Source organism: Hypomesus nipponensis, chromosome 10 (assembly GCF_054491055.1).
Source record: "Hypomesus nipponensis isolate SF chromosome 10, ASM5449105v1, whole genome shotgun sequence".
Lineage (NCBI taxonomy): Eukaryota > Metazoa > Chordata > Actinopteri > Osmeriformes > Osmeridae > Hypomesus > Hypomesus nipponensis.
In genome coordinates, this window is record NC_140370.1 from 3,079,274 (window position 1) to 3,095,528 (window position 16,255).

General features: G+C 43.3%; 1 protein-coding gene across 1 annotated transcript; it reads left to right on the plus strand.

Annotated features, from left to right (window-relative positions):
* The first annotated feature begins 5,875 nt into the window (after positions 1–5,875).
* LOC146270834 (histamine H3 receptor-like) lies at positions 5,876–10,913 on the plus strand. The gene is made up of 3 exons (XM_084707548.1): positions 5,876–6,116; positions 6,344–6,510; positions 10,113–10,913. The coding sequence occupies exons 1-3, from the start codon at positions 5,876–5,878 to the stop codon at positions 10,911–10,913; spliced, it is 1,209 nt and encodes a 402-aa protein (XP_084563674.1).
* Positions 10,914–16,255: the final 5,342 nt, after the last annotated feature.

Below are 16,255 nucleotides of genomic sequence, written 5' to 3' on the forward strand. Positions count from 1 at the left end.
GCCGCTCTACTCATGAAAGAGGATAAAAACGCAGCCATGAGCCTCCCAATCATAACAGAAGCTATGAGTCCTGTAGATGGGGGTCAGGTGGCTGAGCGGTTAGGGAATCGGGCTGGTAATGAAGGTTGCCAGTTTGATTCCCGGCCGTGCCAAATGACGTAGTGTCCTTGGGCAAGGCCCTTCACCCTACTTGCCTCAAGGGGAATGTCCATGTACTGTCAGTCACTCTGGATAAGAGCGTCTGCCAATGACTAAATGTAAATGTAGATGAATATCTGATCAGAATGGAGAGATGATGAGAAATTTTCTTCTTCCCAGTATTGTAATAGTTCTCTCACTTTTCTGTCTTTGAGTTTTTTTTTTTCTTCAGACCTGTGTAATTACGCATATTTGACTGATTTCCACATTACAATGAACTTCATACATCACACAATTTGTAAGTGTAAATTACAAATCAGTCAAAGATAAACAATAATAGTTGCTTTGAGCTATGTTTTGATTAAGACAGAGACCACAGTCTAGCCAGTAAAGTATGAATTAATCAAACCATATTCATCAAATCTGCCTTGGTCAGGGAGAGGAGCTCTGGGCTTGTAATTAGGTTGGCAATTATTGTAAGCTGTCACAGTTCTTTAGTGCCAGGCTGGACTGTGTGTGCTCTGGAGTGTAATCCTCCACAAATGACAAGATAATGGAGGGAAAGAGAGGCCACTGCTTCAAAAGGAACCTGGAGGTAGTCCTCTACAGGGACCTTTTATGGGGGGGCAGAGGAAAGAGACAGAGAGAGAGAAATGGAGATAGCGAAAGAGAGAGAGAGAGAGGGAGAGAGAGAGAGAGAGAGAGAGGGAGAGAGAGGGAGAGAGAGAGGGAGAAGGCAGATTAACAGACAATGAGAGAAGATGGGGGACCAAAATGGAAGAGAGAGAAAATCAACCTTAGCATGATGGTAACAACTGTGGGAGACGTGATGAGCCAATAGTGTACCAGAGTAATGCTGATATACTCATCTCTCCATCAGAATTCATGCCTTCATATACTGTAAATTCCCTTTGCTGTGCACTGTACAATATAGCTGCTTTTTCATTACCAAGATTCTTTACATCCAAATCAATATGTATTGAAAACAGGTATTGCATGGATTTTGCTTTTTAGTATGTTTTTCCCTTAACCGATCAATATTAGCTCTGCATGTTTCACTTCCTATCTTGATACAACAACTTGGGCACAGCTGTTTCAAGGTTGCAATTGATGACACTTGTACTTCTATGCATCTCTAGAAATTGGAACCATACAGTGTTGGTCTTATTGTAAGGTTGTCTTGGATAATATAATTTGTGTATGTGTAAGGCTGAAGAGATATGTGTGTGTGTCTGTGTATGTATCTTGCAGTACCTGATTAATCTGATTAACAATATCCATATCAGCAGCACACTGAGCTGAAAATATTTGGGGATTCATTGGACAAAAACTGTTCAGTATAATGTATTATTAATTAATGCACATATATGAATTCCATATTGGCATTGCAAATAGTATGCTACCTATATATGTATATATACTATGTGCAAACCTTTCCATAAAACCCTTTTAATTAAAATGATTTGAATATATCCAAATTCATTTTTGGGTTCCTCAAAGGGGAACACAACAAGCTGCTACTTTTCATGACCATATTGGTTGTAGTCTACCTTGCCTGCATTAAGTCATAATTGTCAGCCAATGAGAGTAAAGGGCATGAGGGTAAAGGGATTACCCAGCATGGCATCACGGCATTAAACCCGAAATTGGCATTCACTTTAACTGTTGAAAACGTTGTCACGACGATGCATGACCTTTGGCTTGTGGATAAGCTCCAGCATTTCTGGGTGGTCATGGAAGTGCCAACGCCCAAACCCCACCGTGGGTCCCTTCCTGCTCACAGGTAGAGAGGCTGCCACTCCAAACCCAACATCATGGGTTGGCATCCGTTCATGAAATGATTCATTTCGGATGCTTCATTCGAGGTAGCCATGACTGACACGACACCAGCTGAGACCAGAAAAACGAAATGTCTTGATGTAATTGTTCTTTGCATGCGGTCAGGTTTTCTCTAAGGGTCACACTTGACAACCTTGTGATACAGTCACCGAGTGAAGTGAACTGAGGTGTGTGTGTGTTCCTGTATTGTGTGAGGTGTTCCTGAGGTGGGTGTGTTAATGAGGTGTGTGTGTTCCTGTAGTGGGATCTGTGTGAGTGTGTGTATGTGTGTTTTTTTGGAAAAGGAGGATGTGGTTTAGTCAAAAAGACCAAATAAATGTGTATGATCCCTCTGTTCCACACTCACACAGACTAAAAATACCATTAATTTGTGTTGTCAGTGATGACACAATGCATATCATCAATATCTGAAAGATGCAATTGTCAAACAAGCCCTTGAAGGCTGCAAAGACGGAACACTGCATAATCCCTTCTCTGGAGTATCCACTGGGCCACACATTCATTCTCTGATGTTAGAGTGCTCTCAATATTTAAATTAAACATTATACTTTCATCTTTCAACCCGGTAACACGCACTGCTGAATAGTAATATACTTGTCACCCAACATCAACACTGTATCACCCAATAATTTTTGGGTTATATTCGGTAACCCTTTCTGGCAAAGGCATTCCTGTCATTCATTCACTTATATTACGAAATAAAAAGGATGTCCCTAATGGGTTCATCTTTCTCATTGATCATTACAATTCATGGCCATGACAGATTAGAATAGAGTTCTGAGAAGAAGATTGAAAAGAATATAACGCACTGTAGAGTAGCAGGAATATGTTTATAAAGCTGGAACGCGATACAATAAAGCTGGTGAATGATTGCACTCGTATTAAACATTCCTTGAGTACAATAGGTAAGATTTGTTTGTATTAGTTTTGTCCCTTTTTAAACATGTTGTTTAAGGTAATAAGACTTTGGCAACACAGACAGTTTAGTGCCAGCAGAACGTTTATGTCAAGAATTATTTGGGGGAGGGGCCTGCAAATTTCCAGCCAATTACAATCAATCCTGTTTCAGCCAATTGCCTTGGGCGAGATGGGACTTCCTCCTGGGCTTATTGTGAAACCACAGTAAATCAAATTCAAACTGGAAGATAGGATGGAAGGTCATGCCCCTTTGAGACAAAACTTGGACCCCCTTGTGGCCCCCTAAATGTAAAGTCTGAATAATTCAAAACATGGTCTCTTGCCTGTTAATGTCTGCAAAGCAGTAAAGAAAACAACATGACAACAGTAATGTTTACTGTAACTGGCCCCTTTAACAGTACAACTTGCCCCCCCCCCAGTCAAAATGGTCTAGAACATCCCCTGTGGTAGAGGAAAACTGACGGTAAGAGGCAAAGGAAGTTTTTACATTCTAGCTTATCTTGCTGAGCTCACATAGTATGGTCTCTGAAATAACTCTGAAGAAGTGATAGTTACGGAGACCAGTGAATAATTATTTTCTCTAATAATAATTGCAGTGATTTACCTAACTAAGGTTTTCTCGGTTTCCACAGATGGGGCATTGTGTTAAAAAACATTTGTTTTGACTCTTGGCGGCAGATGAACATGACCCATGGTCCACAGGCTTCTCCAAACAGTGGGAGCTGTCACTGTTCTCAGTGTGCAAATAATAGGACTTCATCTCTAATCCATCACACATCATCAGCAGCCTCTCTCTCTTGTGTGCGCCTCACCAGGAGAACACTTCACACAATATCCATTCTGGATGTAAATGAACTCTATATTAATGCTAGCAAGGATAAGAAAAAAACGAATTTGTATTTCGGTCAATTGTGCAGTGGAACACTAGCCTGACGTTGTCATACTCATAATTCTCGTAAGAATATGAGTCTGATAACTCTCCGTTGGGCTGTAACTATGGGGCGTGTTTCAACCGAACTCGTAAAACAAATGCCTCTTCGCTCAGTTGGATAGACCTACAACCAATCAGAGCAACGTAATATGTTGTTTGTTGAAAACGAATTCAACGCAAGCGTTCTTTGGTGACATGGTTGATTACGTTACTGTTGATCATCTGTCCATCATCGTATAAAGCCCGCCCTGACAATTTCATTGGTCCGAACAGCTCCTATTCGGACATAGTTTTCCCCCAAACGTGCCCCCCAGACCTAGCCTGGTCCTAACCATACCCTCGTACATTTCATTTGTACAGAGGGTCTGGGTATCTCGATTGACAAACGATAACTTCCTTAAAGGCGGGTCCTCTGTTGAAGTTTAAAACTATTGGATCCGCCCAGAGCCACTCTGATTTGCCATAAACAATTGCAAGCGTTCGCCTTAGCCAACTCCTTCACCATTACTGTAACGGAGCTAGCAGCTGTTGCTGAAAAATCAAACTTTTCCCGAACCCTGTGGGGAGGAGGGCCACAATATCATGGCCACCAACAAAACTCAGCAAGGAATGTTCTTGCTCAGGGTTTAATCTTTATTCGGCAGCGTTGCCACAACCGCAGAATAGTTTCGCTCGCATCTTTCTCCGCCGCCATTACTGAACTACTCAAACAAGTGCACGACATTAACATCATCGTTCTCAGCCACTCCCTCTGTTCGCTGATTGGACCTACAAAAAATGTGTTTCTGGAAACCGACTTCAGAGCTGAGCTCCCAGACCTAGTACAGAAGCAAAATCCAAATTGAGCGGAAGTAGTAGGAGGGCAGAGCCAGGCTACTCCAGACTGGGGTGGCAGTCAGGCTACCCAAACGTGCCCCCCCAGACCCAACTTCCCGACCAAATTTTTGTGGGCGGGGATAAGTTGGGCTGGCAGCCAGGCTAGTGGAACACATGCCCCTACTGTAAAGAGCTCAGATAGCCTCTAAAGATTTGACCGTTCTATGGGTGAATGAAGATGGCAGACGATAAGATCATACAGTAGTCATTCATGGCAGCTGCTTATGGATTTAAATGCACATTTATTCATTTAGCAGACGCTTTTATCCAAAGCGACTTCCTAAAGAGAGCTTTACAAAAGTGCATAGGTCAATAATCATATACAACGAGATAGTCCCAAAAACATTGCGGGTAGCCAAAACATGAACCATCCATTGTGAAAAGCAAATAAGTGGCAATGGGAAGAAACGTAAGAGGATGTAGTCAAACAAATGAAACAACATGAACCTCAAAAGTGCAAGAGTGTACCTGTAGGAAAGCAGGCAACAATAATATAATTTACAGCGAGTACTAGTAGTTCAATCAGTAACAACTAACCAACAAGGGCCGGGTTTCGCACTTATATCGTTCTTAAAAAGCTATTAGCGTTAAGAGCTTCTTAGCGAATCTGGGAAACCTGGCCAAGATGCAACAAGTCCCTCAATAAGTGTCATTGTGTTCCTCGAGGAAATAAACTAACATCCAACAAATGGATAGAGCTTTAGTAGGTTACAATCGTTTTTAGTAGTTAGAAACTGGCTCAGAAACTGTAGAAGGTATAAGGTTTTGGGTTGACAATTATTTTTTTTCTCCAGTGTGTCATAATAACCACTATCACCCTCTAGAGTAGAGATAGCAGCATCAATGCTGCAGGCACAAGAAATAGCAAGCCCGACTCGGTGCTGACCTGTAATACGCGCAATACTGAAATGACAGTCGAATGGCAGCATTTACATTTTTATATTCTTAACAAAAAATACACTTTATTTCAAGATGAATGACAAATTTTAACAACACGAATTCATCGTCCTGTGAGTTTAAGGAGAACATTTGCCTTTTGGATGTAATCTATACCGCACCTGTTGCTTGATAACAGCGCAAAAGCGCGACCAATTTTAATAGATTTAGATTTTTTTGTGAAACAATGTTGACCATTTTCCAATAGAACATACCGTCGAAACTGTCATCAAGATCATGGATGAATATGAGTTTGATTCTAATGCAAGCTGCAATTTATTTAACAATGAGTCCTCAAGGATCGACACCAAATTTTCAGCACCTATCATGGTGATCCTGGTGATGATGATGGTGACTTTTGTGGTGCTTATTGTTTTGGGGAACGCGTTGGTCATATTTGCCTTTAAAGTGGACAAGACTCTGAGAAGGCAGAGCAACTACTACTTTCTGAATCTGGCAATATCAGATTTTCTAGTCGGTAAGTATCCTTAAATTACAGCTGGCTTTTTTTTCTGTATTTACTATCTTTTTTCCCTTGTATATAAAAAAAAGTTATATTCTGTTCTGCTTCTCACCCCCTCTCTCCCTGTCTCTCTCTTTCACACACAGATATGTATGAAGAGAAGAATATTGATTTCATATGATAATTTTGCTGACTGACAAGTCTATTTGATATCCTAATCCTCTACTCTAATGGTCTCCCAGGTGCATTCTGCATCCCTGTGTACATTCCCTACATCCTGACAGGCCGTTGGATGCTTGGCCGGGGTCTGTGTAAGCTTTGGTTGGTCATGGACTACCTTCTGTGTACCGCCTCTGTCTTTAACATCGTCTTAATCAGCTACGACCGCTTCCTGTCAGTCACCTGTGCGGTGAGTGCACTTCTATTACTCCATTTGATAAACCCCAGTTGTCCTGTCGTCTTTCACTCAATTCAGTGTATTGTAGTGAGTGGACCGTCTTATCTCTCTGTTTCTTTCAAAGACCTCTATTTCATTCAATGCCAGCCCCTAAGAGCCATGAAGTAAAAGGTCGAAGTTAAGGGCTGAATTTCAAAGGTGAAGTGATCAATAATCTTCGTCCTTAAGGCCACCCATTTGTCAACAATGGCCGTCTGTTCGGGGTATTTTTGTGCGTGGGAGGGGTGGTGGTGGTCCCTGGCCCTTGGTGGGGCTGATGCTCTGCCCATCTGCACAGGTTAATCATTCCTGACCTGCTTAGACCCAGTGCCAACTCTCATTATAGCCCTCTTGATAGTAAAAGTCGCATTTCAACTTTAGGACTCCTGTCCTTGACATGACAGAACTCCAAATCCTTGTTCCCCCCACACCGTTGACTGACACAGTCCTGCATCAACTCTACTTTCAGCCTGGCATAGGTGCACAGTTGGAGCACGATCAGTTATCTGTTTGCCTCTCGAGTCCATTCTGATTGTGTCAGATTGTGAACACGCCAGGTGACTAATTCAGATCCTCTATGTGTTTTCACCCCCAAGTCCTCTTCTGAGGTTGGGCTCAGTGCGGTAGACAAAGACAGAGTGTTCTGGCAACCAAACACTTAACATCAGAGCAATGAATACAAATGACATCCGAGAGGCTCCACTTTAATCCACAAGACATTGGCTTTGATCATAGAGATTCTTCTCTGTCTGCTCTGCTCCCTTCAATGCTTTGTGTTCAATCAGACCACAGAGACATTGTTGGCAGTAAAGAAGGATTTTTTTACTTGACAGCGTTTTTCTTCCAACAATGAAAGGGCAGTCAGGGAAGGGCATGTGTCCCACTGCAATTGTGGACATAAAAAATTGAGATGGACATGTTGGCTCTGGCTACGATCGACCAGGGACAACTTGTTGTCTAGCATACACACATGGACGGTTTGTGTAGAGAGTGGTGCTTGGAGTAGGGAATGAGGAGCTCCAAGACATAACACTGGAAAGCGTTTTCATTTCAGCTACGTGTTATGTAATTAAGGAAGTTACCAGTTTCCAAATGAAATATTGGATATTTAACTAGGCCATAGATATCTTCCTAACAAGGCTACTGTAAGTGACCAGACACAAATCTAAGTTGTTTATGCTCAGCTCACTAATATTTCAAGGTATAAATCAATACAATTTATTGTTGTCAACCCATCTTCCGTTTATAAGAAGCCTACTGTCTCAACAGACATACATTTGAAAGCTTTCTCCTGTGAGATTACCACTGTATGTCATCTTGTTTTTTAAAGCATAGAAACTTGATCTAGTTTGAGGGGTTCAGTTCGAAGGAGTAAAACAGGAGACAGAGGAGGTTTGGAGTAAAGCTGCCAGCTCGACCACAATGTTGACAGGAAGGGCGGCCACATTAATGGAGAAGAGCCTTCCGGGTGGTATTTGAGTGACTTTGTGTTTAATCGATAGCAGACCATTCTAGAAGAACAAACAAAAGAGTTCCTTATTAATGTGTTTTGTGAAATGCATTTGGTCCAGTGTGACTAATGGAATCAATTTAAAGGTAGGCCTGTGGTATACTGTATGACCATACAAACTACCACAAGCTTGTATTCAAATTGATTTATTCTCACACACTCCATTACGTTTTAGTGTTTCTGTGAAAGTAAGGAGACTTGTGGTCATAGGTTTTATTTTTTTTTCTAGGTTTTAAAACTGGGGGTGCAAAGGGTAGAGATTATTTTTTTGGCTAACAAAAGGCTAAAAATGTATAGTAGATCTTATTATTTTAAATTAATAATTAAGTACAACAAACCATAATAGAACATACAACTCTAAGATCACTTAAACATTTTTTTAAATCATTTAATCGTTTTTTGATACTGAAAGAATTGACAGTGACCTCCAAATCTGAAGCCATGGTTATCGACCGGAAAAGGGTGGAGTGCCATCTTTGGGTCGGGGAGGAGATCTTGACCCAAGCGGAGGAGTTCAAGCATCTCGGGTCTTGTTCACGAGTGAGGGAAGAATGGAGCGCAAGATCGACAGGCGGGATCGGTGCGGCGTCCGCAGTGATGCGGGCTCTGCATCGGTCCGTCGAAAGGCGAAGCTTTCTATTTACCAGTCGATCTACGTTCCTACCCTCACCTATGGTGAGGTGCGTGAGGTGGCTCGGGCATCTGATCAGGATGCCTCCTGGAAGCCTCCCTGGTGAGGTGTTCTGGGCACGTCCCACTGGGAAGAAGCCCCGGGGAAGACCCAGGACACGCTGGAGGGACTGTCTCTCGGCTAGCCTGGGAACGCCTCGGGTTAGGGTTAGGGTTAGGTAGACCAGGAAGAGCTGGTGGAAGTGGCTGGGGAGGGGAAAGTCTGGGCCTCCCTGCTTAGGTTGCTGCCCCCGCGACCCGACCCCCGGATAAGCGGTAGATGACACATGAAAAAGTGACACATTGCTTTGCCAAATTAGCTGTGTATGCATGCAGAAACATGTAGAAGCAATACAATTTGGTTGTGGATTGACTGCTTTTTTAAACACAGTATCCACAGTATAGGCTACTTGTAACATTTTCACATCATAATAAGGTCTTACTGTTTACTTTCATTGGGGTTTTCTCTTGGAGTCAGGACTCAGAGTGACACAAGTCATCTTCCTTTAACAAACATATCTGTAGAAGCTACTCATGTTCAGTCAATTACATCACTCAGGCATGTGTTATTTTGTCAGATAGATGTTGGTGGCGCTGTTGATGCGCGCACAGCTGTCTAGTACTGTCGCACCCAACCTTAACAAATGAGCACTGGAGTTTATATCACTCAAACTAATGTTTCATATTATAATAATGATTTGTTCACTCAGTTCACATTTGCTTAAGGCAAGCGTCATTTTTTCATAGCTGCCATCTTAACATGTGGAGTATAAATGTAAATGGGACATGAATCCTGTTGATAATGATAAACTGTTGATAATGATAAAAAATAAACAAATGCTATTTGCATTATCACAAATCATGAGTGTGAAGTTTATGTATTGAGCATAATGTAATTATTAAACATTTAAAAACATTTCACCAATAAGTGTCGGAATAAATGAGTGAAGCCTAGTTCTGGCATGGCACTCAGGCAACGTGCATCCTTCCGCTCATCAACTACACCTGTGTTAGCCTGCTTCAAGATCATTGGACTACGTCTGAGAAGGTGGCAATATAATGCTTCACAGCTACACGTACACTCACTCCCGGTTTTTGTATAATTGTGCTGCTGCCACCCTCCACCATCCCCATCTCCCCCTTGTTGTCTGTATGTTACAGATGTTATCCATCAGGGGGTGTTACTTTTTTTATCTCTGGCTCATATTACATACATTTATCTATGTACGTTGTTTGTTAATGGTAGAGGCAAGTAGTACTCCTCTAGACTCTTGTTTTTTTGTATCAAGTCTTTTTATCCTACTCACTTATCAGCCTCTCGTCTAGGCCTTCAACACCCAAGATCCAAAGTGAAAAGCCTCTCCCTCTAATCATCTCTCCTCTTTATGCTCTCTAGATGACTTATCGTGCCAAACAAGGCATGACTCACCGAGCCATTGTGAAGATGGTGGCTGTCTGGGTGTTGGCCTTCCTGCTATATGGCCCTGCGATCATCTTCTGGGATCTGGTTGTTGGCCACAGTTGTGTGCCAACTGATAAGTGCTTCGCTGAGTTCTACTACACCTGGTACTTCCTCCTGAGCGCCTCCATGCTGGAGTTCTTCTCTCCCTTCATCTCAGTCACCTTCTTCAACCTCAGTATCTACCTCAACATCCGCCGGAGGAGGCTCCTACACAACAAGGAGGAGGCCCACGCCCGGCCCCCAGCCGTCTCTGCATCGGGGGAGTGCAGCCGTCTGGCCTCCCTCTTCTCCCGGAAGTTGGCGTTGGGGAAGAAGCCCTCTGCGTCGGGCGAGAGGGGCTCAGGGTCCTTCCACTCCCAGTCCTCCCCAACCCCGGTGGAGAAACCCGAGATGTCCTCGGCCAGGCGGGGCCAGAGCAGCCGGCTGTCCAGGGACAAGAAGATCGCCAAGTCCCTTGCCATCATCGTGTGTGTGTTTGCTGTCTGCTGGGCTCCATACACTCTGCTGATGATCATCTGTGCCGCCAGCCGGGGGAAATGTGTCCAGGAACACGGGTATGAGGTCACCTTCTGGCTTCTGTGGTTCAACTCGGCCATTAACCCATTCTTGTATCCGCTCTGCCACAGCAGCTTCCGGAGGGCCTTTGGCAAGATTCTCTGTCCCAAGAAACGCTTCACTCAGTCCCAGACTGACGCGTCTGTTGCTTTAACAACACACCATAAGAACAGCTCGTGAACACATCCGTTTCATTCTCACTTTCATCACACTTGGAGTTGGAACAAAGCGTAGTGTTGTCAAACTGACTAGTGTTACCTGTTCTGGAGTTTGTGTTATTACCCTTTCAAAAGGTTTTGTGTGTTAAGATGTAGGAACGTACTTGTGTTTCCTGTGGTCCGTGTCCACAGTTAAAACCTGTGTCGTGTATTTATCCTGCTCACTGGGCACTTCATCATGTTAGCCAAAAGTAGTTTTTACTAGTTACTGTAAGGAAAATTATTTCCAAATACAGGTTTTTGGGCCATCAATTAAAAATGCATGCTTTTCTCACCAAAGTAGTATTATCAATATTTGATGGAAAGTGCTCAATATTCAGTCTGGGATTGGATCCAATATCCTCAAGATGGGATATGTTCTAATGTTGTGAGCCTCAGTATGTAAATCAAGTGATTGCGGGCACAAATAGGACTTTGCAACCTTGAAAATCTTTTGGAAATGTTTCGTTGACATGGACTCATTGTACATGCAGTACTATCAGCAGTGTGACAAGACTGCTCTCAGCAGAAGTTGCTACCGGTTGGTCACTGCCTCCCTCTACTGCCGGAACATTGACAATGCTTAAACTGTCACACTGTTCACTTGCTTGTGTGGATTTTGAAATGTTGGTTTGCGTGACACAATATGACCATATAAACAAATAAAATAAATGAAACCTGTTACCTGAAAGACAAGTTAGATTTTATACTTTCATCTTGCATCCAGAATTTTTCATTTCTTGGGGAGAAACTTGAGCTTTGGATGTCTAAACACCTTTCCGACCACAAGATGTCACCGTTTAGCTTCATATGTGTTGCAGGCTACAATTTGTGGAGTAAGTTTGACAATGAGTTAAGGTCAGTGTAGACTTGTTCTTCTTAAATATTTATTTGATCTGTATTAGGTAACACGAGGGAATTTAGATTTGGGATCACTAAGTCTTAGGGTCATTATCACTCTGCAACTGTCCACAGAACTGGTCACATCCCAACCTCATTGAACAGGAGCACAATAAGACCTAATCCTACAAACACATTAGCAAAATATTTGTCAGCTCCCCACCTACAACTTTGAAGCTGGAGTTGTTGTCGCCGTGGTTTCCAGTTTGGTCAATTCAGTACCAGTACTCTGCTATGTAAAACATGGAGGTCGAAACAACTTGGGAAGATCGTTCAACCCAACCTTTAATTTTGGGTCTACAAAATTGTGTTTTTTGTTTACCTTTGAAGTTACACCCCGCTCCCCCGAACAAGTAAAACGGTGGAATTGGGTCAGTGCTGTGGCAAGCAGTTCTCGCCCCCCGACAAGAGACCTTTCTTGTTAGGTTTGATGTGCGGAAGAATTACTGAGGGGCAAAAATCAGTGCTTTTCTATGATGGATGAGTTCGAGTTACATGTAATATATTAGCCTGGGTTCTCGCTGGGTGATGAGTTATTAGAAGTGTAATTACACAGTCATGGTGGACTGGGACTGGGGACGTCTGCAGGTGCCCGGGGGACTCCCAGAGGGGACTTGCATTGCTCAAAATGTTGCCACTGGCCCAGTGCACATCTGTGTCTCTGGTCAGGTGCTGTGAATAAGGCCGCAGCTGCAGGCACAGCACAGGCCTCTACTCCCCTGGCTCCCCTCCTGCCCGCCTGCCAGCCCGCCTGCCTGGCAGGCTGGCTAGGTTCTGCTGGGGACACACTTGTAACCAGAGGGACCCCACCCCTTCCTCAGGGACAGGATAAGAACTGCAGCCGTCAGCAATGCACTGAACGTGGCTCTCATGCACAAGATATGAATCTATTAGCCAGGAACTGTGATACTGGCAAGAAAATGCAACTTTTGAGTGTGTTGAGCGATTTAACAATGCTCGCCGATAGACCTGGACAGTACATTGTAAGAGTCCTACTTAGTCTACCTAGCCCTAGGATCCGTTTTGATCTTCAGTGTTAGTTTACCTGCACAAACTTGTTTGATTGATATGATGACATCTCTGTCATCTGCATGGATAACCCTTTGTATTTTAACTGTTTGTCTGTGAGTGATAGTGTAATTTAGTGCATTCACAAGTGTTTGTGGGTTTACAACTGAGTTGTACTGTGTGTGTGTGTGTACAACTGCAAGTATGTGTTTATGAAGGGTTTGCATGTCTGTGACCTCAAGCAATGTGTCTGAGAGCTGAGACCCCAAATGGAGTGCACCTGTGCCCCTTAGGTTTATGGAACCCATTACTGGAGGGGGAAGGTTGTGTTCAGAGGTAGCATGAGGCCTTTATAACACCCTCATGACAACCACTCCAAACAGTTAAACTCTCAGAAGTTTCACTACAGCCCATGGATACCATGACTTAATGCTGGAAACTTCTGTTTCAAAACTCCTCAAGTCCAATAAACACAATAGGAACAGAACTCAAATTTGTAATAAGTTTACCTTACCAACTTTACCTAACGGTACTTTTCTAAAGTCATAATCAGGTTAAACAAATACATATTTTATTGCATTCATCTATCCTTCATTTACTCAAGGGGAACCTTTGAGACCGTCTAGGGAGTTTTAAAACAGACACAGACACTGTGTCTCCTTAAAATTCTACCATTTCCTTCCTTCCGTTTTTCCTTTGCTTTTTCCGGCACTCTGTTTCCTGACTGGAGATTAAATAATTCCATTGGAATTCTCTTAGGATGGGTTCCCAGCACTTGGCAATTAAACAATTACATTTAATCAGCATGGGGCGACGCTTCAAGTCACCCTCATTTCAGACGTTGATTAAAAGCAATTCTGTAGTGGTTATTGCAGACGACTTTAGAAACCGCGGTTCATTTGGGTTTACTGCATTCGAGAGGTCAGATTGGATAGTATTATGGCTGGTTCACTAGTCGTGGAGCGCTATCTCTTTCTCACTCTCTCTCTCTCTCTCTCTCTCTCTCTCTCTCTCTCTCTCTCTGTCTCTCTCTCTCTCTCTCTCTCTCTCTTTGATTGGTGAGTTAAGTATAAGATAAATGGCTGACTCTCACAGCAGATTCCTCAGTAAAGTCCCCAGCCATATGTAGTTAAAATATTCGAATGCACTCGCCCCTCAACACAATGGATTCCACTAAACAACAGGCGCCCATTTTCCACATTCTCCAGATATCTATGTTCGTGTATGTGCACAACCGTATCACTGTGTGTGTCACGATGTGTCTGTCGTTGTGTGTTTGAAGTTAGGATGAATCTGCATTCACACCAGACCTTGCAATAATATCTCAGTGCATAATATGGACCTGGGAATGGGGGAGGGAGGGGGCTTGAGTGAGAGAGCGAGTGGATGTGTGGCTGCCCACCTTCTCCCCTCCACGACATGGTTGAGGAGACGTGACGGGGGCCCAGGCCCAACCCCCTCCTTTGAAATCCAGGTGTCCCTGTTTCATAAGACCCCCCCCTGCTGGCTCTCCAGCCCTCTTAATTAGCTGCTTCCTTCAGCTGGCACCCAGGCCTCCTAACATCAGGCCCTGGCCCTTTGTTGTTGCAGGAATCAAGCTCACTCTGGATCTCGAGCTTTTTAACACAGATGGATATATGGAAGAGATCGGTGGGTCTGTTCAAGAGGGCTACTAGATAGACAAAGTGTGCAAGTTCCTCGCCTTGGACGAGATGGACAGCTGAGCTAAGTGAATAGAGAATGAGCAGCAGACCGATAGATGGACAGGCTCAAGTCAGATACATTCATGATTTTCACGTGATGAATTCAAATATAAATACATTAATACGTTTTCCCCTTAGTTGGAGAATGTAGCCCCAGTCCAGGGTGTACCACAGTAGCTCTGTAACAATACTCTCTTCTAATGACATTCCCCCTGTAACTCCTTGCCTGTACTCTTCTCAAGGGAGTAGCGCTACGAAAAGTGATAATTACATGAAATATACATAGAGAATAAAGGGAGCATGTTTACATAACCAGGCCCATAAATATCTGACTGAGAAGACATTGTTCTCCGACTTCTTTTAAGCAGATCTCCCAGGGATGCCATTTTAATGACATGATGGTTTAAAGAGATGCTGCTCCGTCTCGCTCCATATTTAATTAACTTTTCCTTTTCTGACACAGAGGGAAAAAAAGAAGAAAGAAAGGCATGATAGAGACAAACACACGATAGTGAGGAGACAATAACAAATAGCTGAGAGAACAGAGGGGGGAGGCAGGGGAAACACGAGAGAAGACCTTGTCACGCTTTTGTGAGCTGTTTACAATACAAGACATGTAAGAGTGGAGGGAGGGAAGGAGAGTAACAGAGAGAGAGAGGGAGAGACAGAGTGGGAATGAATCACAGGGAGAGAGCAGATAATACAATGTGTGAGCGGAAAAAAAAGGCGGGTGGGTGCAATGATATAGCTAAGCAGGGAGGGAATGGAATGTAAATGGGGGTGCCAAAAAGAAAGCAAGAGAGAAAGAGGGAAGGAGATAGAGGAAGAAAAGAGAGTAGGGGAATGAGGCCCTCATCTCCCAGGAGACTCCATTAAGGAGCATTTCCTAGTTCACCAATGAGTGAAAGAGCGAAAACAAATGACAAACCGGTATCATGAGGCAATGAGATTACCTCGCATCCCAGCCCCACTAAAGACTAAACAAACAGAGACAGAAATAAAACCAAACAGAGAATACCTCTATTGTAGTTTGGCTTCCCTACCTCTGTACTTTCCCCAAGAACAATGTGTACTGAACTACGCTACAGGCCAAAATCCTAAAAGGAAACATTGGTTTCAAACTGTCAATGAATCGGGTTGAGTCTTCTAATAGCTATATTCCTAAAGGAAAGTGTCAAGCTCTCTTCTCTATAACCTGACTTTTTTTATCGACAGTCAATGTACTGCATGAGGCCTTCCTTAAGCAAATGTACGTCAAGTCCACTACAATATGCCAGTTTAGTCTTAAAAAATACATTAACCATCGAAAGACCCACATTGTTAGTCAATGTATTTGATGGGATCCAGAACTTAATATACTTTACCTGGGGTTGTGTGTGTAGTACTTCCCACTCATGAAGACAGTTGTGTGTGCAGGCTGCATTATTGATAGAAAAACACACTCCTTCTTACTCTCCCCCTTTCTCTCTCCCTGTCAGATTTATTTGAGTCCTCCCCCAATCATGGTGGGTAGAGCCTGGAGACGTACAGGTTGACCTCACGTTGTCTATATTTTATATGACTCAGTGTTTAATTCATTCTTGAAGAAACCACAACGATTCAACAAGCTCCCTGCTTTAAGGGCCTGTCTTGTTGGGTTTGTGGAAGATGGCTGGCGGGGGAGACTCACCTTCAGCGCTCCCAGTTTTGGAGGCAGGGGGCATCATTAGCCACG